The sequence below is a fragment of the Haliotis rufescens genome, unplaced genomic scaffold, assembly GCF_023055435.1.
Source record: "Haliotis rufescens isolate VD_foot unplaced genomic scaffold, xgHalRufe1.0.p SCAF_21, whole genome shotgun sequence".
NCBI lineage: Eukaryota > Metazoa > Mollusca > Gastropoda > Lepetellida > Haliotidae > Haliotis > Haliotis rufescens.
This window is the reverse complement of record NW_025963902.1, coordinates 6,214,117-6,240,332: the sequence shown is the minus strand read 5'-3', so window position 1 is coordinate 6,240,332 and position 26,216 is coordinate 6,214,117. Positions and strand designations below refer to the sequence as shown.

The 26,216-nt window shown below is 41.8% G+C and overlaps 1 protein-coding gene across 2 annotated transcripts in view; it reads left to right on the top strand.

Moving 5' to 3' along the window:
* Positions 1 to 26,216, top strand: part of LOC124133348 (ATPase MORC2-like) — a 53,203-nt gene that overhangs the window by 1,979 nt on the left and 25,008 nt on the right. For both annotated transcript variants that reach the window (XM_046497719.2, XM_046497717.2), the window contains 21 exons: positions 151 to 185; positions 445 to 513; positions 1,428 to 1,518; positions 2,784 to 2,892; positions 5,936 to 6,010; positions 7,556 to 7,773; positions 8,555 to 8,800; positions 9,853 to 9,898; positions 10,955 to 11,040; positions 11,950 to 12,090; positions 13,391 to 13,410; positions 14,199 to 14,333; positions 15,711 to 15,735; positions 16,470 to 16,573; positions 18,713 to 18,818; positions 20,050 to 20,143; positions 21,767 to 21,805; positions 22,597 to 22,866; positions 23,780 to 23,950; positions 24,697 to 24,942; positions 25,871 to 25,976. In XM_046497719.2, the coding sequence (XP_046353675.2) occupies positions 151 to 185; positions 445 to 513; positions 1,428 to 1,518; positions 2,784 to 2,892; positions 5,936 to 6,010; positions 7,556 to 7,773; positions 8,555 to 8,800; positions 9,853 to 9,898; positions 10,955 to 11,040; positions 11,950 to 12,090; positions 13,391 to 13,410; positions 14,199 to 14,333; positions 15,711 to 15,735; positions 16,470 to 16,573; positions 18,713 to 18,818; positions 20,050 to 20,143; positions 21,767 to 21,805; positions 22,597 to 22,866; positions 23,780 to 23,950; positions 24,697 to 24,942; positions 25,871 to 25,976 (2,432 nt within the window). The remainder of the gene's footprint in view (positions 1 to 150; positions 186 to 444; positions 514 to 1,427; positions 1,519 to 2,783; positions 2,893 to 5,935; positions 6,011 to 7,555; positions 7,774 to 8,554; positions 8,801 to 9,852; positions 9,899 to 10,954; positions 11,041 to 11,949; positions 12,091 to 13,390; positions 13,411 to 14,198; positions 14,334 to 15,710; positions 15,736 to 16,469; positions 16,574 to 18,712; positions 18,819 to 20,049; positions 20,144 to 21,766; positions 21,806 to 22,596; positions 22,867 to 23,779; positions 23,951 to 24,696; positions 24,943 to 25,870; positions 25,977 to 26,216) is intronic.

Genomic DNA, 26,216 nt, shown 5'->3' with positions numbered 1-26,216 from the left:
AGACTTAAGGTATCTGCCAAAACCCTAGAGTTTATGATTGTCTACAGGCGTGAATTGGTCTCTTCACACCATTTCCAGTAGATGTAAGTGTTGATATATGTGGAATATGTCATTGTGTACTTGTACTCAGCTGGTTTTTATATGTTACAGAGATGCTGATGCAACAAAAATCAATATATATACAGGTATGTAACTATGGTGATCAGTAAACAACTGAATAACACCAAGACATTTACTTTTTTCCGGTTCTTGTTTGACATTGTAATTAAAGTCAACTGTAATGTTATGAAATATTAACATTTTAGCCATTTTAGGTGGTTCATGTTGATTGAAATCCTTAAGCAGAACACCTACAAACTTAAGTACTATTATATTAGGATAGATAGTATAATTTGATATGTTTAGTTTTGAAGTATATCTAAAGTGTCTGCATTTGATTTTTAGCCAAGGACAAAGAGCTGCGAGGTGGCTTTATGATGTGTTTCCTTGACGATGGAGAAGGCATGGACCCAAGTATGTGTGATTACTGAGCTGGAAACTTCCCAAACATTTAAGCATTGAGACAGTTCACCTTCAGCATGCTCCACCCAATTACTTCTAAGCTCATATTGGGGGTATGGATGGCCCAGTTGTCTAAGGTGCCGCGATTCGCTGTGCAAAGTTGCATCCCTTAGGCATGCCAGAAACTTATGATTGTGGGTTTGAATCACGGTTCGCCCCGATTATGTTTCTAGGTTTGTCAGCACCATACCTGTGCTCATGGGTTTCACCGAAGTGGTAAACGTCTGAGACCTGCATCACTTCGGGCTTTCCTCCCACATTAAGCTGACACGCCGCGATATAACTGGAATACTGTTAAAAGCAGCGTTAAACCCAACTCACTCACTCACTAAGCTCATATTATTGTTTAGGCTCCAAACTCCTCGTCAGATAATCAGTTAACACCTTCATATAACATTGCAAACATTCTCAATCTGGGACAATTGTTTTTCCTCCAATTTGCCTGCCATTAGCACATAGTTCAAGATCGTGGGTAAATCCCTGATGATGTAACCTGGAACAAACCAGTAATTACTAGTATCCTATAATCATTACATCACTGACTAGTGAGTGGGGATTAGTAAAAGGCGACTAACGGGATCGGGTGGTCAGGCTCGCTGACTTGGTTGATGCATGACATCGATCCCAATTGCGTGGATCGATGCTCATGATATTAATCACTGGATTGTCTGGTCCAGACTCGATTATTCACAGACCGCCGTCATATAGCTGGAATATTGCTGAGTGTGCGGCATTAAACAACAAACCAACCAACCAGACACAAACACAGGTGCATCCACATTGCTATCTGAGTGAATTCTGGAACTTGACGTTAAACCCCATTTCACCTTATCACAGAAGCCTCACGTAATGCTGTGTTGTTACAGATGAGACTGCTGATATTGTCACATTTGGAAAATCCGCCAAGAAGTCCATTGATCTGAACCAAATAGGAATGTATGGCAACGGTCTCAAGTCGTAAGTATCAGTTCTAAGGAAATTCCTTTTGTGTTTCATGTTTTTGATGACTTCTTTTACCTTTTATCTGAATCTGATATCTAGATTCAGTATTTCTTTTCACACCTGTGGAGTCAGGTGCCTAGATTCAGTGTTTCTTTTCACACCTGTGGAGTCAGGTGCCTAGATTCAGTGTTTCTTTTCACACCTGTGGAACCAGATACCTAGATTCAGTGTTTCTTTTCACACCTGTGGAGTCAGGTGCCTAGATTCAGTGTTTCTTTTCACACCTGTGGAACCAGGTACCTAGATTCAGTGTTTCTTTTCACACCTGTGGAGCCAGATACCTAGATTCAGTGTTTCTTTTCACACCTGTGGAGCCAGATACCTAGACTCAGTGTTTCTTTTCATCTGCATAATCACATGATGATTGAGTCAATATTTTAAAAACTCCCTCTGATATGTTATTTTATGAATATGACAGGAATCTGTGTTCAGAGATTATCTCCCACCAGAAGTGAGATCATACAATTAATTTCAAACTCCATGGTATTCAGGAGTGACTTTGTTGTATGTAGACAGTGCATAATTATGGATAGAAATTAGCACTAGTCAACTGGCCTGGGTCCCGTTCCACAAAACGATCTTAGCGCTAAGATGATCGTAACTCCCATACTTTAACATAGGCTTACGACAATCATAGCACTAAGATCCCTGGACCAGTTCTGTTAATGTTGAAGGTATCCTAAGGTCTAGTAGAATTTCAAACATTGTGGGGGTACTGCTACGTGGTATCACTGTTCGGGCTAGTAGACATTCTTGGTTAATTTCCATTCCTGTGAAGCACAGTGTGGTAGCCCGGTGGTTAAAGCATTCACTTGTCACGCAGAAGACACAGGTTTGATCCTCCACATGGGCACAAATGTGTGAAGCCCATTTTTTGGGTCCCCCCGCCACGATATTGCTGGAATATTGCTAAAAGCGGTGTAAAACCATACTCACTCACTCACTCACTCCAATCCTGTGTCTACAATATGTACACTAAAGTGTTGTATTCAGACCATGGGAGTGAATGGTTCCTGCTCTAGCTGCACAAACTCCCATTGCAGAAATGCTGAAATATTATCATTTTTGCGCAGGTAGAAGTATCATTGTCAGGGCCGACAATTTATCAGAAGCAAAGCTGCATTCATCATTTTGTCCATATCTACCTGTGTCAGGAAATGCATTTCACTGTTGTGATTCTGTTCATTTATTGACACATTTTGGTAATCTCTTTGTTTCAGAGGCTCAATGAGAATCGGTAATGATCTGATTTTGTTCACGAAGAAAGGCATGACCATGTCTTGTCTGTTTCTGTCCCGAACTTTCCACGAGGAAGAACACATTGATGAGGTAATGATGAAGCTAATGAAAGGGAAACAATGATAAATCCTTCAGCAATGGAAACAAATTCAACAGAGAAAGACAAAGGAGTCTGTCACCACAGAATGGTTGATCAACAAGATGACACTAGATCTGCCAACAGAGAGTCATGAATGATACGTCACTAAAAAAGGAGTTTAAATCTCTCAGCTGAGAAGGAGAGGAGAATAATAATACTTTGCGAGGAAATGAGAAATATCGAACAGTTCAACAGAGAATGGTTAAGACTTGTATGAATGTAATAACTAACATAACATCAACACCAGAGAATAATCAATCTCAATTACCGTATTCGATGTAATAAGCGCCCAGGGCGCTCTCAAAATTAGAAATAGGGGGCTCTTATTAGAATATTATTTTGGTGAAAAAGACAGAGTTGAAAGATAAATTTCATGGTTTATGCTGACAGCCTGAAATGTTTATATACGAGAGATACATTTTTCCGGAATTTAAATGCCCGTAATTAAGGGTGCATATAACACACGAGTGCGTATTATACGCGAATAAAAAAGTGTTGTGTACATTGATCATTCGGAAGGGGTGCTAATTGGGATTGTTCACTAGTCAATCTATTAGCAAATATCGCTGTGGGAGCTTATTAGAGCGGGGCACTTATTACGTCGAATATGGTAACTGCTGAAACCGAATCCATTTGGCCTAAAGGGCAAAATAGTTGTCACTGGTGAAAATTATATGAATGAATCACTGAAAATTCAATCAACACAATTATGTATGAAGTATGATAATTACCAACGTGATGAATGCTTCTCTTCCAACTCTGATGGTTTGGATCAATGCTCAACTGTTGGTTTCTCTGGCCCAGATCTAATTATGTACAAATTGCCATGGTGTCACTGTGCTGATGCTGTCAACAATATTTAACAATGTTCACTCACCCCATGAAGACTCGTAGATAAAATGGAGAATAATTCATACTACATACGAAAATGCTGAATAATCCATCCAACAGATTCACAAACGCTTTATGGAAAATTTGTCTTATGATATTATGATTGAAAAAAGGATGATCGATCATTCAACAGCGTATGGAAATGGCAATAGTTGACAGACAAAATTAATGAAACCACATTCCAGGAGAGCGTAATGCAAGGAGTTGCAGTTGTGGATGATATTTCTTGATACAAGGCGGAATTAAACATGCTTGACAAACAATGCAATGCAATGCATTGACGTTCGAGAAATGCTTAAAATCCACCAAAAAACATTCAACCATTAATATTGCAAACGGTAATTGTCTACAGATGAACACAGAAATAATGATAATACACAAAACAGTGTATGTCAGTTTAAACTGGGTTATGGATTAGTTTACAGAGAATAGATCTTGCATACAAAATAAGAATAAGTCCTTGTAAATGGACATCTGGGAAGGATGTACTAGAAGCAACAGGAAAATACTTGCTGCAACAGTTATATTTATATATATGCTTCATGCAACAAGGAATATTATGCTAGATGCAATAGGGAAGGATGTGCTTGATGCAATAGGGAAGGTTGTATGCTGAATGCAATAGTCAATGCTGTGTGCTTGATGCAACAAGGAATATTATGCTTGATGCAATAGTCAATGCTGTGTGCTTGATGCAACAAGGAATATTGTATGCTTGATATAATAGGGAAGGTTGTGTGCTTGATACAACAAGGAATATTATGCTTGATGTAATAGGGAAGGTTGTGTGCTTGATGCAACAAGGAATATTGTATGCTTGATATAATAGGGAAGGTTGTGTCTTTGATGCAACAAGGAATATTATGCTTGATGTAATAGGGAAGGTTGTGTGCTTGATGCAACAAGGAATATTATTCTTGATGCAATAGTCAATGAGGTGTGCTTGATGCAATAAGGAATATTATGCTTGATGTAACAAGGAATATCATGCTTGATGTAATGGGGAAGGTTGTGTGCTTGATGCAACAAGGGATATTGTGCTTGATGCAACAAGGGATATTATGCTTGATGCAATAGTCAATGAGGTGTGCTTGATGCAACAAGGAATATTATGCTTGATGTAACAAGGAATATTATGCTTGATGCAATAGAGAAGGCTGTATACTTGATGCAACAAGGAATATTATGCTTGATGCAATAGAGAAGGCTGTGTACTTGATGCAAAAAGGAATATTATGCTTGATGCAATAGAGAAGGCTGTATACTTGATGCAACAAGGAATATTATGCTTGATGCAATAGAGAAGGCTGTGTACTTGATGCAACAAGGAATAGTATGCTGAATGCAATAAGGAAGGCTGTATGGTGGATGCAACAAGGAAAATTGTATGCTGGATGAAATGAATAATGCAAGCTTGATACAAGAATATATGCTTGATGCACCGGGAATACTTGGTGCCAGAGGATTTTTGTGTTTCGTGCAGTATGGATTGCTGTATATGCTTGATACAGACTTGTAAATGCTTGATACAAGAGGGAAATATATATGCTTGATGCAGCATTGAATACATTTGCCTTACACAGAAGGGACATATATGAATATATGATGCAGATAACAATTATACATGTTTTTAGTGAACAGAAACATTGTTTCATTATTTTTCAAGTTGACACAAGTGCACACAAAATATTCATAATGTTTTGATTAATTTGCAACAATGGCTCACAGAGATGTTAAAAAAGCAAAACAAGCACATCCATTGATGGTTGAGGGAAGAAAATGAATGGTACTGGATAAAGTGACATTAGCTAAAGAACAACACAAAGTAGTGGAAATATTTTTTTATTTCTATTTGCTTAAAAGACTTTAGGGGCGGTCGGGTAGCCTAGCGGTTAAAGCGTTGGCTCATCACACCGAAGACCTGGGTTTGATTCCCGACATGGGTACAATGTACATTTCTGGTGTCCCCCGCTGTGATATTGCTGGAATATTGCTAAAAGCGGCGTAAAACCATAATCACTCACTCAAAAGACTTTACCTGACTTAATGTGTGACAATACTTTGGAGTCCTAAGTTTCTGCATGGTGTCCCCCACATTTTCAGGTGATTGTTCCTCTGCCATCGTTTGAAGCCTCCACAAGACGGCCGCTGACAAAAGGTGCTAGGGCTGCAGAGAAGGTGAGTTTAACATAGAAGGGATAAAACAAGGACTTGTCAGCTCAGAGGCGGTATCCCTTGTCTGATTGGGATATCCGACCATGACCTGGGGCAGGGTATCTACGTGGGCTAGACAGCATTATTTCACATTTGTAGAAGCAGCCACACACACATGAGCATGCTTATCGCTATATGAGTACAATAATATTGAATGTGACATTACATCCCATTCACCTCACCATTACTCGTAAAGAAATCTAGTTATCTGAAAGGACAATCATCGTCTTGTAAAAAATCCATATAAGACATCATGTCAACTTGTAATGTTTTTTGTGATGTCACGTGTGTGTCCCTTCACATTGCCCCAGTACCGTGCTGACTACATGCTTGTCGTAAAAGGCGACTATGCTTGTCGTAAAAGGTGACTAACGGGATCGGGTGGTCAGGCTCGCTGACTTGGTTGATGCATGTCATCTGTCCCAATTGCGTGTGGTCAGGTTTGCTGACCTGGTTGATGCATGTCTTCATATCCCAATTGCGTGGATTGATGCTCAAGCTGTCAATCACTGGATTTTCTTGTCAAGACTTGATTATTTACAGACCACTGTCATATAGCTGGAACATTGCTGAGTGTGGCGTCAAATAACAAACAAACAAACAAACTGCTGCAACTTTTATTAGTTTCCAATAATTTCCATTTATATTTTCACAATAATGAAACCTTGAGTTGGGATGAATACATCTTTAATTTGTTTATTACCCATAGGGTAAGAAATATCCGAGTTCATAAAAATCGTATGTGCACTAGTGCAAATATCACTTCACGGGCACCGGTGTATTGTTATCATCTGGATGGCTTTGTTGACCTCATTCGAATCATATTGTGATGTAAGGTTGGAATGATGTCACTATGAACCACATCATAGCTGAAGATTGTTTATGTCGTTTGACAGTGGTCGTGAGAAGTGCATTTTTCTTAAAGAGAGCTCAAAATGATTAGGAAATAATGGGTAATGAAGAAATTACACTCACATGTCTGTCATACCGATTTTACAAAAGTGAAAGAAAACATGTATAACCCTGACACTTGTTTTGTAAAATATGTATGTCACAAGCTTGTATAATAACTTCTTTTAATTATATATGTCTGTCAGTTGACATAAGGTGTGCAAATTGACACTTTGTTTTATGGGATGTGTATTTCATTGGCTCCAGCAACCCATGCTTGTCGTAAAAGGCGACAATGCTTTCCTAAATGTCGTTTGTCGTGTGGTCAGGCTCACTGACTTGGTTGATGCTTGTCATCGTATCCCAGTTCTGTAGATTGATGCTTATGATATCAATCACTGGGTTGTCTGGTCCAGACTCGATTATTTATAGACCGCCGTCATATAGCTGGAATATTGCTGATAGCAGCGTAAACAACAAATAAATGAACACAAAAAGTGGTATAGATTACTGATGTATTTAAGAAAGTCAAGTTACAGTAATATGCTATAAGAGTGATTGTGTGACCTTGTCCCCTCAGTATGGACAGTTGATTGAGATTATTGGTTGTATTTTCAGCATGAAGTAGAGATGGGGCTCATATACAAGTATTCACCATTTCGGTCGGAAGAGGAGTTTTTTGCTCAGTTTGACAAAATTGAGGGTAACTCGGGGACACTTGTGGTTGTGTACAATCTGAAACTGCTGGACAGTGGCGAACCAGAGCTGGACATTAATTCTGACCCTGAGGACATTCTTCTTGCTAATCCAGAGTCTGATTTTGATCCAGATGCGGAGTAAGTTTGAAAGATCTATTTTCATCTGATAACAGGGGCGGTCGGGTAGCCTAGTGGTTAAAGCGTTCGCTCGTCACGCCGAAGACCCGGGTTCGATTACCGACATGGGTACAATGTTTGAAGCCCATTTCTGGTGTCCCCCGCCGTGATATTGCTGGAATATTGCTAAAAGCGGCGTAAAACCTCACTCACTCACTCATCTGATAACAAGTCACTTTGGATGAATTGGTTCTCAAAATGCCATCTTGTTTTATGAGATGATAAGATGTCGAGTGGTGACAGCTGGAGAAGAGAGTCAACGGAATGTTGGCATCCTCTGGAGATCAAGACACCCGGTATCTTTTGGGATGTTAAAATCTTGATCATGTTGATTGTCCCTTGGGGACAAGAATATTTCGGAGCTTTTTCGGTATGTGCCTTCATGACATTATTTGTGATGCAGTCAAGCGTTTGTTTTTTGTTTGTCTAGCTGATTTATGGAACTCCTGATTAAGGGGGATGGAATGATATATAATCTAAAGATCATAACCAAATCCCATTGCAGATGAGCAACTGTCTTCAATGTCTCCAGAGGGCATGATTAGTCAAAGGGAGGTAATTCTAGGTTTTGTAAGTGTTGTCTCCCTTTGAATATTATATTTCACCGAATTTAGTTGTGTGTTTTATTATTATGAGTGATTATCATATGAAATCTTGAGATTACAGAATGGTATTTTGTTTGCTTAGATGTTATACATCTGTTTTGTTAATATTTGATTGACTTTTCACTTTCTGTTTTCAGTCTAGTGCCAGAGAGGAAGTCATTCAGAGACTATACCGCAATTTTGTATGTGGACCCAAGGATGAGGATATATATTAATGGTAAAAAAGTGCGGACTAAGAGACTCTCGTGTTGCCTATACAAACCTAGGTTTTACAAATATTCTTCTAATCGATTCAAAGCACGTTCGGAACATGAAGCCAAGCGAGCGATGGATGAAGCCACTTCCGCAGAAAACAAAGCGAGGGAAGCTGAAAGCAAATCAAAGTGAGTGGTGCTGTGAATAATAATAATAATAATAATAATGATTAAAAAAATACGACCATTTATTTTGTGTGACATATGCAGAGTTGCATCCCTTAGGCATGCAGAAACCTATGATTGTGGGTTCAAAATGTATCTGGGTTTGTCAGCATCATACCGGTGCTTGTGGGTTTGACCAAAGTGGTAAATGCCTGAGACCTGCATCACTTCGGGCTTTCCTCCCACATTAAGCTGACACACCGTGATGTAATTGGAATACTGTTCAAAGCGGCGTAAAATCTAACTCACTCACTCATTCACTGGCATGATAGATTAACAAAAGTAATATGAAAGAATCGAGTGGTATATGTAGTGTCATGGTGACTTGTCACTAACAATTTGTGCATATATCATTTCATATGCTGTACATTTATGTTTAGACCTCACATATGTAACCATGGTAACATCTTTTGTGACAAATATATTCCTGAAAGATTCTGGTGAGTTACCAGGGATTTATCTAGACTTGATCAGAGGCCAATATTGGAGCCCAAGTCTGCTGTAAAAAATTATTATTTCGAAATTTGAATTTTGTAATTGATGTTTAGGCTTAAAATAGATGCCTCATTTCACAAGTGTCAGGATAAATAACGAGGAAGATGCCTTGATACTTTGTTGTACGGGCGGTGTGGTGTGGTAGCCTAGTGGTTAAAGTGTTCGCTCATGCCGAAGACGCAGATTCGATTCCCCATGTGGGTACATTATGTGAAACCCATTTCTGGTGTTCCCACCGTGAAATTGCTAGAATGTTGCCAAACGTGGTGCCAAAACATGGGAAGAAACCTGAGAGTTTGAGAAAATAGGAAGTATAAGATTAAGAAAATCCCAATTTTAAAAAATGTAACACTATTTTTTCCAATTGGCATGTCAAGGGCACTTAGTTACGCTGGTTTCATTGGTTACAGAACCTTTTTGTTTGATATTGACATTGCATTAATTCAGAAAATAAATATTTTCTGATTTTCAGTTACTTTGTTCATGTTGTATCTAAAACATATATTTTGTGTGTTTTTCAGAAATTTAGAAAACAAATTAGGATCATCAATATCAAGAGACCAGAGGGTGTGTATTTCTTCTGGCTTGACTTAGCCAGGTTCATCTTCCTGATTAGATATGGCTAAGAGACACTATTTTTTTTTTTTGTGCCTAGTATGTGGCTTTGAAGAATTGATTGAAAAATAGTTATGGAAGGCCATTAAGCATGTTGAGCATGTTTAGTTTTTGTCATCCTTCAATAAAAGCGACCGCCTCAGTGGCCTAGTGGTAGAGTGTCCACCCGGAGAGCAGAAAGTTCGGGGTTCCATCCCCGGCCGCTCATACCAAAAGACGTTAAGAGATGGTACTTGTTGTTACCCTGTCTGGCGCTCGGCATTAAGATGCTAAAACAAGGACTGGTCAGCTCGAAGTCAGTATACGGTGTCTGAGTAGGGTATTCATGTTAAACTGCGGCATGGTATCTCAGTGGGCTAGCACTATAAATCGGCATCAGTCTGGACTAGTACAAGCAGCCACACAGACACACACACGTACATGCACGTCGCTATATAAGTGCAATAATCTTGAACGCGACGTTAAACCCCATTCCACCTTAACTTCAATAAAAGCAATGTAGAGAACCTGCCGTCTGACCTAGTTGATGCTCAGGGTGCTATATACATAGATTATGGTACGTGCTATGGAAGGTGTTCACTATTTTTTGGCAAGTAGTTGGGAATTTATTTAGAAATTCAAAATCTGAGGTGTCACCATTAATAAGTAAAACGTGGAGATTCCAAGTTAGAAATGGTTCCCTGCAGTCTATGTTGGGAGTAAGAGAAGACCAAATGGGATATTGTCAGGCTTGGTGACTTGGCTGATGGCGTGACCTTGTTCCTCCTGACGGCATGGATCGTTGCTCACAATATTGATCACTGGATTGTCTGGTCCAGACTTAACATAGCCTCTACTATCATGTGTCTACTGCCAGCTTATCATTTTGAACCTACTTTGAATATTTATGGTCAAGAAGTTCCACACACGATTTGACGTAAATATGTGCATTGGGATAGCCGTCATATCGTTTATGCATCGTGACATTCCTTCACCCCTGATGATACATATTAATTTGTAATCTCACAGGCGGACCTACGAAAAGCACAGACCTTTGCAGCAGAATGCAGAAGAGAAGCACAGATTAAACGTCAGATAGCAGACAGGAAGAGCAAGTGAGACTGACTTGTGTTTTGTTATGTCTCAAGAAGTATATATCACCTACTGTCTTAAAGGGGCATCTATTTGCTTTTTGCCAATGGTTTATTGTACACCTCTAGGAAAAATGCAGAAAAGTTCTGAGAATATCACACTTGTGCGAAATATTGTTCAATAACAATTTCATTGGCTGAGACTGTCATAAAGCTAGAACCATATGCATGGTTATTGAAAGGTTGGCTTCAGCAAGGTATCACACGTCAAAGCATTATAGTTGTTTTTGTCCTACTTAAACATGAGCAAACATTGCAGAGGGAAAGCGCTTACTCTTTTCTGAAATATGTGGCGGAACCACAAACGTAAGGACACAGGCTAATAAATTACAGATGAAAGAACCCATGCAATATATTGTGGTATGTATAGCAATACATGAATCATTATTGCAATAAATTGCATGACAAAAGGCCAATATTAAGGTTTCTTAATGAGTAGGTAATTAACATATAAATTGTTATCAGGGTATGAAACTCCCAAAAATTTCAGCCAGACCACAGGACTGGCTAGCTGAAATACTTGCCAGCCCTGACCAAAACCTGCCTGCCCACTATAATCATATGTTTCTCAGGATAAGCTAACGGGGTTTCTTTTTGGTTACATTTTATCATTCATCTTTACATGTGAATTAATGCTTATCATCGGGAAATATTTTGAATATTTTCACATATGAAATATAACCCGACCGTCGGGCAGGGGGATTTGAAAATCTGGCAGCCCGAGTTGAAATCAACCCGTCTTGGACGGTCGGGCAGGCAGGTATTTCGAACACTGGTGTTATGTATTGGATCATGACCAAGGTATCCTGATATGTATCGGATCGCACAGTTGGTGTAGCACCCAACCCTAAGTCTTTACCCTATCTGTTTCAGAGCGCTAAAAGACCCGAAAACTTTGAACTTTATTTTTGGGATGAACCTAGAGAACAGGGTCCATGATGGTGTGTTTGTCTACAACTGTAGCAGATTGATCAAAATGTACGAGAAGGTTGGACCACAGGCGGAGGGAGGAGTGTAAGTAAAAATAATACACATCCGGTACATGCTTCAGAATTGAGGGGCACAGGTGGCAATGTTGTCAGAGGCCTCAGATACTTGTGCAGGTTTGTTTCCTAGCTGTGCCACTGCCTCTGGTCTAGTGGATAGAACGTCTGCCTCTGGTCTAGTGGATAGAGCGTCTGCCTCTGGTCTAGTGGATAGAGCGTCTGCCTCTGGTCTAGTGGATAGAACGTCTGCCTCTGGTCTAGTGGATAGAGCGTCTGCCTCTGGTCTAGTGGATAGAGCGTCTGCCTCTGGTCTAGTGGATAGAACGTCTGCCTCTGGTCTAGTGGATAGAGCGTCTGCCTCTGGTCTAGTGGATAGAGCGTCTGCCTCTGGTCTAGTGGATAGAGCGTCTGCCTCTGGTCTAGTGGATAGAGCGTCTGTTTGGAGAGCCTCTGGTTTTGTGTATAGAGCATCTGCCTCTGGTCTAGTGGATAGAGCGTCTGCCTCTGGTCTAGTGGATAGAGCGTCTGCGTCTGGTCTAGTGGATAGAGCGTCTGTTGGGAGAGCCTCTGGTCTAGTGGATAGAGCGTCTGTAAGGAGAGCTGAACCGCATTGGTTCTATCCTTGTCACGTCATACCGAAAAGATGTTAAACAAGGACTGGTGAGCGGAGTCGGTATACTGTGTCTGAGTGGGATATCCATGTTAATCTGCAGCATGGGATCTAAGCAGACTGGCACTATAAAGTGACCATCAGTCCAGGCTAGAACAGGCAGCCACACAGATACACAATTGCATGCGCATGTTGAACCTTATTTTACCACCCTCATGGCAATGCCAGGATAGGAATAGGCATAGCTGTGACCAACTTTTAACTGTGGCATCTTTATGCAAGATGATCTTAAGGACAGTGGGAGTGACTGTGCGTGATATAGATTGATTTTAACAGGTAGCCAATGTTGTGTTCCAGGATGAGTCAGACCACAAAGGAACGTTTATAATGACCAATGAAGATTCCGGGTTAGAATAGGTCTTCAGCAACCCATACTTGCCGTAAGAGACGACTATGCTTGTCGTAAAAGGCGACTAACGGGATCATGTGGTCAGGCTTGCTGACTTGGTTGAACATGTCATCGATCCCAATTGCGTGGACCGATTCTCATGATGTCAATCACTGGATTGTCTGGTCCACACTTGATTATTTTACAGACCGCCATCATATGGCTGGAATATTGATGAGTGCAGCGTTAAACAACAAACAAACATGTTGAATGTCATTGTAGTGATACATGACCTATGAGACTAACAGCCCTTTTGGTTTCTTCTTGTAGGAATTGCAGTGGAGTTGTAGGTAAGTCATGCTGCTTTATTACATCAAACAGGGGTGGTAGGGTAGCCTAGTGGTTAAAGCGCTCGCTTGTCACGCCGAAGACCCGGTTTTGATTCCCGACATGGGTACAATGTGTGAAGCCTATTTCTGGTGTCTCCCCCGCCGTGATATTGCTGGAATATTGCTGGAATATTGCTAAAAGCGGCGTAAAAGCATACTCACTCACTATTACATCGAACAACTGTAACAGTTGTTACATTACAATATGTCCTCTGGACTCCTGGCGGGGGCAGTTGCAGATCTGAACATTGAAATCCCTCAGTCAATGGCCACTGGCTGAATGACACCACACGAAAGTGACCAGATTCTAGGCCATTTTAAAGAAGTCTTTAGTCTTTAGAAGTGATATACATAAGGAAGAGAAATTTATGGATGTCAACTTCTTTATAATGAGGAATACAATGTTTTGTATTCACTGTGATGCTAATGCAGTGGTTGCAGTGGTTGACTGGCCATTCACTGTGTACTTTACCCGTGAAGATCTGGGGTAGAATAGGTCTTCAGCAACCCATGATTGCTGTAAATGGTGACTGAGAGGCGACTAACGGGATCAAGTGGTCAGGCTCACTGACTTGGTTGATGCATGTCATCGATCCCAATTGCGTGGATCGATGCTCATGATATTAATCACTGGATTGTCTGGTCCAGACTTGATTATTTACAGACCGTTGTCATATAGCTGGAATATTGCTGAGTGCAGTGTTAAACAACAAACAAACCAAACAAACCAAACCACTTTGTACTTGCAGGTATTGTTGATGTTCCGTACCTGGTGCTAGAGCCCACTCACAACAAGCAGGACTTCGCAGATTCCAAGGAGTTCCGGCATCTCATGAAGGCCATGGGGGAGCACATGTCACAGTACTGGAAGGATGTGGGCATCAGTATGTACAAATCTCACCCTGAGGGACTCCAGGGCAGAATGTGTTCCCATACCTCTTGCAAAACTTAGAAATGATATTCTACTTCCAATCAAAAAAATATTGACCAAAAGTGTTTCTTTGGCAGCCATTTTGAAAACCAAGATGGCATCGAATGTTTTAGGATACATTGATTTTATTTAATGAGATGGTCAGTGGGTTAAAGAAAATACATATGTTTGCAAAAGAAAATTCTGAACAGGATTAGACGATACAGTGGACTGAATAAAAATGTTGGTTTTTTAAAAAAAAGGAATCTTTATTTCCTTGTGTAGAATTTTAATGATAAAGTTCACAGAATGTTTGGTGCAACACAATATATGAGCGTTGCCACATGTATATATATTAAGGTGAAATGTGAAATGTATGACCATAGACTGTTAAATAGTATTTCCTGCTTGTGTATACAAGATGTCTCAAGCCACTGTTTTATCAAACGATCCATATCTACTCATACTAAATAGGTTTTTGTAGGGCTCCCCCTTCCCTTCGATAACATTGCCCTTTTCGTGCCCAGTGTTAATGTCTTGTGTGACCTTTCAATGAAGACATGTATTGTATCACTATTAAATGTATCATAACAGCCTTGTGGTTGCAGTGTGTGAACTCGATGATTGTGTGTCATTGTACCTTCATGGGGGTATGGGGGCGGTCAGGTAGCCTAGTGGTTAAAGCATTCGCTCGTGACGCCAAAGACCCGGGTTCGATTCCTGACATGGGTACAATGTGTGAAGCCCATTTCTGGTGTCCCCTGCCGTGATATTACTGGAATACTGCTAAAAGCGGCATAAAACCATACTCACTCCTTTTCACTCATGGGGTTATGCACTGTCTCGTGGTCTGGTGGTAGAGCAATTGCCCGAGAGTGAAAGGTCCTGGGTTCGATCCCTGGCCGCGTCATACCAAAAGACGTTAAAAGATGGTACTTGTTGTTACCCTATCTGGTGCTCGGCAATAAGGGCTAAAACAAGGACTGGTCGGCTCGGAGTCAGTATACTGTGTTTGAGTGGGGTATTCTTGTTAAACTGCGACATGGTATCTCAGTGGGCTAGCACTGTAAAATCGGCACCAGTCTGGACTAGTACAAGCTGCCTCACACGCTCATGCATGCATGCATGTCTCTGCAATAATCTTGGACGCAAGGTTAAACCCCATTTCACCACACCTCATGGGGGTATCTCAGGTTTTTCTGTCCCAGTGTCAACTGGCTGGAATACCGTGGACTGCGATGCAATTGACATTACCTAAAGTTTGAATCTTTCAACTCAACACCTTGTGTATGTTGGAAATCTGAGAAAGTGTTATGTTTGTGAAAATAATGCTGACTATTTTTTGTTTTAGTTCAACAAGGAGTCACAAAATTTTGGTAAGTATTTATTTGTTTCCGATTATTTAGTCAAAGGGTTATAGCATATGGGATCCCAGTCAACGAAACCAATGCTTGCAGTAAAAGGCGACTAACGGGATCGGGTGGTCAGGCCCGCTGTCTTGGTTGAAGCATGTCATCGATCCCAATTGCGTGGATCGATGCTCATGTTGTCAATCACTGGATTGTCTGGTCCAGGCTCGATTATTTACAGACCGCCTTCATATAGCTGTAATATTGCTGAGTGTGGCATAAAACAACAAACCAACCAACTCTGTCAACGATGAATAATTCATGGGCATTTTTTAACATTGAATATTTTTGTAACTGACTGGGTCTGAGACAAAATACTTACTGGCATCTATTATTTTTTAGTATCTGATTTAGTCCGCAATTCTTTTACTAATTATCTTAATGCAGAGCCATGTTAATGTCTGGTACATTATATTTTTAAACAAAGGTGCTACTATATTATACTATGTATACAAGATCTAAACCTATTGAAATATAATTACTTTCATTTTTGATGTTCTTGCTTACATCCTGTGTATGTACACTACAAATTGCCAATCTTTGTATATGCACGTTTAATTTTGCAATAAAGTATGTGTCTGTTGTGCAGTCTGTTGTTTACTGCACCCTGCACTAGGTGCAGTGGGGAGAATACAACGGAATCGCACCCTATGGTGTTACATCACCATGATCACTTTAGTCTTCCTGATTTGTTTGTGCAGGGAGAACTTCGGTTACATATCACCCATCTGGACAGACCGACCATCAGAAGATGTGAAATATGTGAGGAAAAGAGCCATGCAGATAAATGTAACACTCCAATGTGGTAAGACAAGCAGAATTATCTCCCTTATCAAGTCTCACTTTTAAAAAAAACTAACGGGATCGGGTGGTCAGGCTCGCTGACTTGGTTGATGCATGTCATCGATTCCAATTGCGCGATTCAATGCTCATGATATTAATCACTGGATTGTCTGGGCCGGACTCGATTATTTACAGACCGCCGTCATATAGCTGGAATATTGCTGAGTGCGGCGTTAAACAACAAACCAAACAAAAATTACCCACACAGGATGTTAGTAATAAGACGTGAGTTACCGATTGCTAATTGTTATTTTAATTATTTACAAGATCAAAACTCGTTTCACACATTCAACAATGTATGCAATGTTGTTATGTTTCGAGGATTAACAGAATAATCAGAATAAGTAAATGTATTATTTTACGGCTAAAGATCTTACAATAGATAAACAGCTCCAGATAACTTTTTGAGCAATTGAGTTTTTACTTGGTGGTTTCTATTGTAATTGGGTTATTACATTTTTCATTGGGTAACCAATATTTTTTCCCTCATCTATTCATCACGCTATTGGGTTTTTCCCAAAATGAGTAAACAATTTAAGATTTTTTTTTTTTTATAAAAATGTTTTAAATGTATATAAGGGTTCAACTATAGGCTTGACTCGGAAAGTAAATTAGCTCGTAAATGAGTTTTGGAAATTTGCTCCTTTGTACGAATGCTGAAAAAGCTTCATTGGAAAGTATTTAGGTTTTGTATATTATTGGGGGGTATTTTACGCAAGTACGCAGCTTATCTGTAGCTCTGGATAAACCTGACGAAAATATCAGCCAATGAAAACAGCTGTCACAGCTGCACCGGTGGCTTTAAGCCAGGCCTCAAATGAGTTTGTATTGAACACAATTACCGAGCATGTGATTTCAGCACATTCACGTGGACATTTAAATGCCTTCTACGAATATTATGGGGGGCACGGGTGGCCCAGTCGTCTAAGGCGCCGCGATTCGCTGTGCAGAGTTGTGTCCCTTGGGCACGCCAGAAACCTATGATTGCGGGTTTGAATCCCGGTTCGCCCCAATTATGTTTCTAGGTTTGTCAGCACCATACCCGTGCTCGTGGGTTTCACCGAAGTGGTAAAACGGGCTTTCCTCCCACATTAAGCTGACACACCGCGATATGACTGGAATACTGTTAAAAGCGGCGTTAAACCCAACTCACTCACTCACTCTAGAAATATTATGAATTTTTCTCTCTTGGAAATTGATATTTGCAACAAAATTGCAATCATTTTTTTGTCCGTTTATTTGCCCTATAAGCACTAGGCCACCCCACCGCCCCTTAACATTAGACAACCTGACTCAGGACAGGGGCTGTTGCTACGTTGCCGCCCTGCTTATTGTGTCCATTACTCGGCCATGTCGGAGGTCTAGCTTTCAGTACAGTCGGATTCTCAATCAGTGGAACTATTTGGCACATGCCTAACTGCTTTAGACACTCTGCCAGCTGGTATCTTTTGAGCAAATAGAAATTTCTTATATCAGGCCTCAAAGTTTGATTTTTTACTAAGTTGTCATTTGGCTACAAGTATATTTTTCCAGGTAGCCAGTGGTAAAATCAAGAAGTCAAGCCTATGTTTGTTGGTAGCCAAAAACATTTGAAATTATCTTTTATCAAATAACTATTATGATATGTACAAGTCATTGCACTAGTCTTGGAATTGTATATTTGTGGAAACTACTTGATTTTTGTTATTTGTGACTTGAAGAATGATGCAATTTATGTTACTAGATTATATAGATATATCCTTGCTTATCCAATGAGCACTGTCAACTGAAATAAAATAAAATACTAATTACATTGATATTTATGTATTTCGGTTCATCATGTTCATTGTCGACTTTAGGAGGAATTGTTTGTGAGTACAATTATAGCAGACGTGTTTTCCAATATCAGCTGTTATAAGCTGTGTCTACAGATGTGTAGCAATAGAATATAATCGCCACAAGATATTTTTCAAGGTACTCATTTGGCTACCTCTGATGTTTAGACTGTAGACAAATTGAAATTTAGGTCGCATTGACAACCGTTTTAGTCGCAACTTTGAGGCCTGTATATATTTAGCCAAAATGTCATTGTTGCTCCTAATCGTATATTGTGCTGTTGCAGATATGTGTTTAAAGTGGCGGACACTTCCGTTCTCCTCTAACAACATCGGCAAGGAGTTCCCTGACAGCTGGGTTTGCAATATGAACACTGAGCAACAGCATAATAAGTAAGTCACGTGACCTGTGTGTATTTCCTAACTCGGAACTCAATTTACAGGATTGGTGCACCGATGATTCTGTGAATGTAAATAGGAGAAAGGGCACAGTGGTTGCCTGTTGTCTAGAGCACCTCAGCTGTAACTGTATCAGTTGGTCATGTGCTCAAACCTCAAATTGTCTCTCGTAACCACTGATCTGTTAGCATGGTTACATGGGTACAATGTGTGAAGCCCATTTCTGGTGTCCCCCGCCGTGATATTGCTGGAATATTGCTAAAAGCTGCGTAAAACCATACTCACTCACTCACTCTCGTAACCACTGATCTGTTAGCACTCAGCTCATGGTGTACAGCCTGCATCACCTTGCATTCCTTCATTAGTGGGGGCTGTCGGGTAGCCTAGTGGTTAAAGCGTTCGCTCGTCACGCCGAAAACCCGGGTTCGAATCCCGACATGGGTACAATGTGTGAAGCCCATTTCTTGTGTCCCTGCCGTGATATTGCTGGAATATTGCTAAAAGCGGCGTAAAACCAAACTCACTCATTCACACTCCTTTATCAGTGATCTAATAGACAATGATATACCTGGAATATTGGTCAAAGTGCTGTTCAGTTTCACCCTGATTGTGAACATTGGCCTGTCAGCACAGTATTCTCGCTTGTAGGTTCCAGCAAGGTGGTAGACAAGCCCTTCCTCACTTTCAGCTTGGGGCGGTCGGGTAGCCTAGTGGTTAAAGCTTCCGCTGGTCACGCTGAAGACCTGGGTTCGATTTCCAACATGGGTACAATGTGTGAAGCCCATTTCTGGTGTCCCCGGCCGTGATATTGCTGGAATATGGCTTAAAGTGGCGTAAAACCATACGCACTCACTCACTTTGGGCTTTGCTCCCACATCAATATGACTATTCACTTTCAGTATTGCAGACTATATTAACATGAATTGGGAATGTTTTTATTCCAATTTGTGAATTTATGCTGACATTTGCTAATAGTGATCATTATAGAGAGAACCGTTGGGATCAGCCCCACCCTGACTTTTGACCAGCCCCAACCTGACTTTTGACCAGCCCCAACCTGACTTTTGACCAGCCCCAACCTGACTTTTGACCAGCCCCACCCTGACTTTTGACCAGCCCCAACCTGACTTTTGACCAGCCCCAACCTGACTTTTGACCAGCCCCAACCTGACTTTTGACCAGCCCCAACCTGAGTTTAGCACTCATGGTACAATGTGTGTTGCAGGTGTTCATCAGCAGAACAGAAAATGAACATCCCAGAGGGTCTCCTGAAGAAGGAGGTGAAGACTCAGGAACAGAAGAAGAAGGACCTGGAAGAAGTGAGTACCTCTCTGACGTCATTGCTGACAAGCAGCAGTTAGTGGGTACCTGGTAGGGGTGGAATTGATTGGAAATTGTTGTGTCGACATCTAGACTCAAAAGTATCATAATCTATTGATAAATAATAATACAATTAGTTATTCTGTGGACCTGTGAAGATATTGGGTAGAATAGGTCTTCAGCAACCCATGCTTGTCGTAAAAAGCGACTGTGCTTGTCGTAAGAGGCGACTAACAGGATCGCTGACTTGGTTGATGCATGTCATCGTATCCCGTATGCGTGGATCGATGCTCATGATGTCAATCACAGGATTGTCTGGTCCAGGCTTGATTATTTACAGACCGCTGTCGTATAGCTGGGATATTGCTGGGAGTGCGGTGTTAAATGACAAACAAAAGTCATTCTGTGTGATAATGGATAAGCTATTTCCCATGTTGACCTACGACTAATCAATTTACTGCTAAATATGAACTAGTGAACGATGACATCCCTAGTACCCGGTGGGGTGAGATGATAATGTGACTCTTTACCCTCTAGCACCTCATTAGCAGCTTCGAGGGGCGGTCCGGTAGCCTATTGGTTAAAGTGTTCGCTCGTCACGCCGAAGACGCGGGTTTGATTCCCGACATGGGTACAATGTGTAAAGCCCATTTCTGGTGTACCCCGCCATTATATTGCTAGAATATTGCTTAAAGCGGCGTAAAACCATACTCACTCACTCACTCATTAGCCGCTTGGGCCATTTGCAGTTACCATTGTCAGCTAGGATATCATGGACATTTTTTGCATTGTCAAACATGTGTTTACAGTCAATGGTTGTCACCAGTCACTGATTATCGACTGGGTTTGTTCTAACCCAAATTTAACCAATAACTTTGTAATGGTAGTTTTGTAATGATAGACATTGTCCATATTTATTCACTGGCCATCTGAAATGTGTCAGTGGTGGCAGGGATCAAATTTCATTTGTCTCATTTGCCTGCGTCCAACTGTAATTTTTATCCAGGACTAGGACAAGGTTGTCATGCCTGCCTTACCCTGCATACAAGACAGCAGAACAAGTAGAATACTGCACTTTAGAGACATACTTGGAAACTTATTTTAAATGTCCTTGATTAGTATTTTTCCTGATATATCATGGTATTTTTCCACTGTTGTGGCCATTAGTTTAAAATCTAGCCGATGCATTGTATGATGTCCAAGAAATGTCTGTTGTCCTGTTGTCATGCCTACCACCTATGTCCACCGCCTATGTCAAATGCTGCACATCAGAAATTCAGAAAAGTTGACAGTTAAGCAACAAGTGGACAATTATAGTTCCAAACCCCTGAATAATGATGCTTGAAGGTACTTTTTAAGTAGGGGCAGTCGGGTAGTCTAGTGGATAAAGCGTTCGCTTGTCACACCGAAGACCCGGGTTCGATTCCCAATATGGGTACAATGTGTGAAGCCCATTTCTGGTGTCCCCTGCCATGATATAGCTTGAATATTGCTAATAGTGGTGTAAAACCCTACTCACCCACTCACTCACTACTTTCAAGTACCGTTATGATCGATGTGTGTGAGCTGTTTTTGTTGTGTCTATTAACTGTTACATTTACCTTTTTTGTGTTTTATTTCAGGAAATCCGCAAGAAGCAAGACATGTTGGAAAAAATGCAGGTAAGAGCCCTACCAGTTCCATATTAGTGGTAACCACCTGCACCTTGGTCTAGTGGATAGAGCATCTGCCTGGAGAGCGGGAGGTAAGCGGTACGATCCCGGGCCACGTCATACCTAAAGTCGTTAAAATACTGTACTTGCTGTTACTCTGCTCGGCACTTGGCATGAAAGGAATAAAACAAGGACTGGTCAGCTCGGAATCAGTATACTGTGTCTGGGTGGGGTATTCATGTTTAAACTGCAGCATGGTATCTCAGTGGGCTGGCACTATAACAGTGACCATGAGTCCAGACTAGTACTAACAGCCACACAGATAAACACATGCATGTCCCAGATAAGTGCACTCCACCTCACCTCAGCCCAGCCCAGCCCAGCCCAGCCCAGCCCAAACTCGCTTCGCCTCACCCAACCCAACCGCAGGGCCACAACTCGCCCAGCCCAGCCCAGCCCAGCCTCACCGCAGGGCCTCAACTCGCCCAGCCCAGCCCAGCCCAGCCCAGCCCAGCCCAGCCCAGCCCAGCCCAGCCAAGCCAAGCCAAGCCCAGCCAAGCCCAGCCTCACCCTACCCCACCGCAGGGCCTCAATTCGCCCAGCCCAGCCCAGCCCAGCCCAGCCCAGCCCAGCCCAGCCCACCGCAGGGCCTCAACTAGCCCAGCCCAGCCCAGCCCAGCCCAGCCTCACCGCAGGGCCTCAACTCGCCCAGCCCAGCCAAGCCCAGACCAGCCAAGCCCAGCCTCGCCCCACCCCACCCCACCCCACCTGTAATAATGTCTTCCTGTCTGTGTATTCAGAGAAACAAAGTAATCAAGTCATCCAAAGAACTGCAGGAGTTGCAGAGAATGAGAGAAGAGGAGAAACTGAAGGAGAAGGAACGAGAGATCCGTGAGAAGGAAAGACAGAGAGAAGATGCGGAGAGACAGAAACTGAAGGAAGCAAAGGAGAGGGAGAAACAGCGAGAGAAGGAGGCCCGGCAGCGAGAGAGGGAGAGACAAATGCGGGAACGAGAGGAGAGAGAAGCTGAAGCAAGGGAGAGGGAGAGGGAACGAGAGAAGGCGAAGAAGGTGAGGAAGGACTAGTTGTTTCTCGGACTGAGTTTGCGGTGTAAATTTGAAAACAGTAGCACAAATAACATGCATTAACCAATGGAAATGAAGCAAAAATTGTGAGTGAGAATGTATTTCAATTTCATCAATGTTATTGCCCCTTTGGGAACTGTTCTCTGGTAAGCATAGAATTGCATGGGTTTGCAGGAATTAGGAATGTCTTCCCAAAAACACAAGATAAGTTGGTCCAGCCTTTTGACAACCTCATTAAAATCAGATCTTAGTTCTCGCTATCCCTAAACAAAGATCTGAGGACATCCCATTATGGGTCACGCCAGAAAGACCTTTCATCCGACCAATCAAAGCGTGGCTTACCAGATCATGAAAGAGAGTCGGAATGTGTTTTCAAAACGTAACCTCGAAAACGTTAAAACGCGGTATTCCGAACGACTGTTACGGCCCGTAAGACTGATTCCGTCAAAATTATTGTCTGTCTCTCGCTTCCGTAGGATAAACATTTGAACGGAGGAGGCGTTGCACAGTACGTAGGAAGCACTGCCATACAATCGTAACCATATATTAGACATTCCGGATTTTTCTTTTGTTCAGTTTTCCAAATTTTAATCGAGAACTGTGTCAACATATTTTTCAAGCGTATTCTGAAATGGAAGTCACCAGGTTGAAACGAGTGCCGTAAAGCTCGAGAAAGCTGCTTTCTCATTGGCTGATATCGACTTCTTGTTATTTGTTTCAGTGATTGGTCAAAGTTCGCGAAAGGTCGTTCCGACGTGACGCGTAATGGGATGTCCTCAGATCTTTGTTTAGCGGCAGCGAGAACTTAGATCTGATTTTAATGAGATTGGCATTTTGAGGTATTGCTCCCTTTGATTCTGACTAGCCTTATGTACCATGTTTTAATTTTGCCATCAAGGCTGCCTCTAGAGGCCCATCTAGGACAGCCACAGTGCGGACGCCAGAACCAGCTCGAAAATCAAACCATGCTGCTGCAGCCAAGACTAGAGCCACTATCTCCAAGGCCTCGCCCAAACCCAGTCCAAGGACCACCCCGAAACCCAGTCCCAAGACGGCTGTCAAGTCTAAGGTTGGTCACATTGCTTACTCATTGAAATGGAAGTGGTGTTGGATACTGATGGAGCCATGGAGATATTTCACTCATCTTCCCGAGGCAAGGGAGTTGACTGACTATAAAAGTCCAGTTTCAACCCTTGAGTTATATTTTGGCTGGACTAACAAGTCTATGCATACTCCAAACATCTAGGATTTGTGTACCACCAACTCAGAGTCATCAGATATTTTCCAAATCCTTTCATGTTTCTAATCAAGGTGCTCATGTGATTAGGTGCACCTCGCAAAGTTAGACCCGTTTTTTTTTACAATATATATCTTGATTGTCGATGTGATCTTCTTGACTGGGCGCCACCATTTTGTTTGAAGCAAATGAAAGTGTTATGAGAAGTGGAATCTGATTGGTCAGTAGGCGGGACATAGAAGGAATGTGACTCATAAAGCCACTGGTGACTATAGTTAAACTGTCATGGCTGGTCATAGAGCTTAAATATTGCTGAGTGTGGTGTTCATGGTGTTAAATAGAAAACAAACTATAGGAAAAGTTACATGTTGAGAAAGTGGTACATTATTTACATATGGCTGGATTATTGCTGAATGTGGCTTTCAAAACAAACAATCATGCAATATTGGCTTGTGTATCGTAGAATTAGTCCGTTTGTAGTTAGTGTACGACTTTGTGGACCTTCTTTGATAATTACATGGTTTGTATAAGAGCATTTGGCAGATATTTTCACTTGGGTTTATTGTTTTCGTCTTTAGGCAAATGACCTGAAATCTCCACCAACACCCAAGGCGGAAGCCATCAAGAGGAGGGCTTCGTCAGCGTCATCTACTGCTGAGTCAGACACAGAGTCACGGAGAAGTCGGAACTCACAGTCACGTGACTCTGACTCAGAAACGGCCCCAGCCAAACGAACGAAAACCCACACAATAGATTCCGACTCTGAAACTCCAACACCAAAGAAACAACCTAAACCAGGAATATTTTCACCATCAAAACCAGAGGTAAAGATCTGTATCTTCACATGGGCTGGAAGATGAAGCAATTGTCTAAAACTGACCCCCTAGAATAGGTGTCCCTCCCCCCCATACACAACCTAATGACCCTGTGGGGATTCCAGGTTAGAATAGGTCCCTAGCAACACAACTTAATGTCCCTGTGGAGATTCCGGGTTAGAATAGGTCCCTAGCAACACAACCTAATGACCCTGTGGGGATTCCGGGTTAGAATAAGTCCCCAGCAACACAACTTAATGTCCCTGTGGAGATTCCGGGTTAGAATAGGTCCCTAGCAACACAATGTAATGATCCTCTGGAGATTCGGGGTCCCTAGCAGCAGAACCTAATGACTATGTGGGGAGTCCAAGTTAGAATAGATCCCCAGCAACACAACCTAATGTCCCCATGTAGATTCTGTTTTAGAATAGGCCCCCAGCAACACAACCTAATGTCCCCATGTAGATTCCTGGGTAGAATAGGTCCCCAGCAACCTATGCTGGTCGCGGGGATTCTGTATTAGAATAGGTCCCCAGCAACCTATGCTGGTCGTGGGTATTCCAGGTTAGAATAGATCCCCAGCAACCTATTCTGGTCGCAGGAATTCCCGATTGGAATACGTCCTCAGCAACCTTTGCTGGTCGTGGGTATTCCAGTTTAGAATAGGTCCCCAGCAACTTATTCTGGCCGCAGGGATTCTGGGTTAGAATAGGCCCCCAGCAACACAACCTAATGTCCCCATGTAGATTCCTGGGTAGAAAAGGTCCCCAGCTTCCCAACCTAATGACCTTGGTGACTTAGTTGATTGGGGGTTGATAAAGTGGTATGTTTCTCTTAACATTAATAACTGGATTGTCTGGTCCTGAGTGCTGTGTTAAAGAAAAAGGAAAGTATTTTGCTATCCTGCTGTATCTGATCCACCAACTTCCCTTTACAGAATTTTGAAGAGAACGAAGCTGATGCAACTGGTGTGTCGGATGCCTTGGGAATGGATGTTGATGATGTCACTGAGAGTGTGTGTATAAAAGATGCTGATAGTAACGGTGAGTACATTGCCACACAGGGTGGGATAAAATATTCTGGTGTTGGTTTTATTTTCTTTCCCCTTCATTTGGTAATTTCAAACCTTAGAAAACAGAACCCTCTTGGGACACAAATATTTCCATGACGGTACACCTTTTGGGTGTAATGCTTGCCGTTTAAGGCGACTATGCTTGTCGTAAAAGGCGACTAACGGGATCAGGTGGTCAGGCTCGCTGACTTGGTTGATGCATGTCATCGAT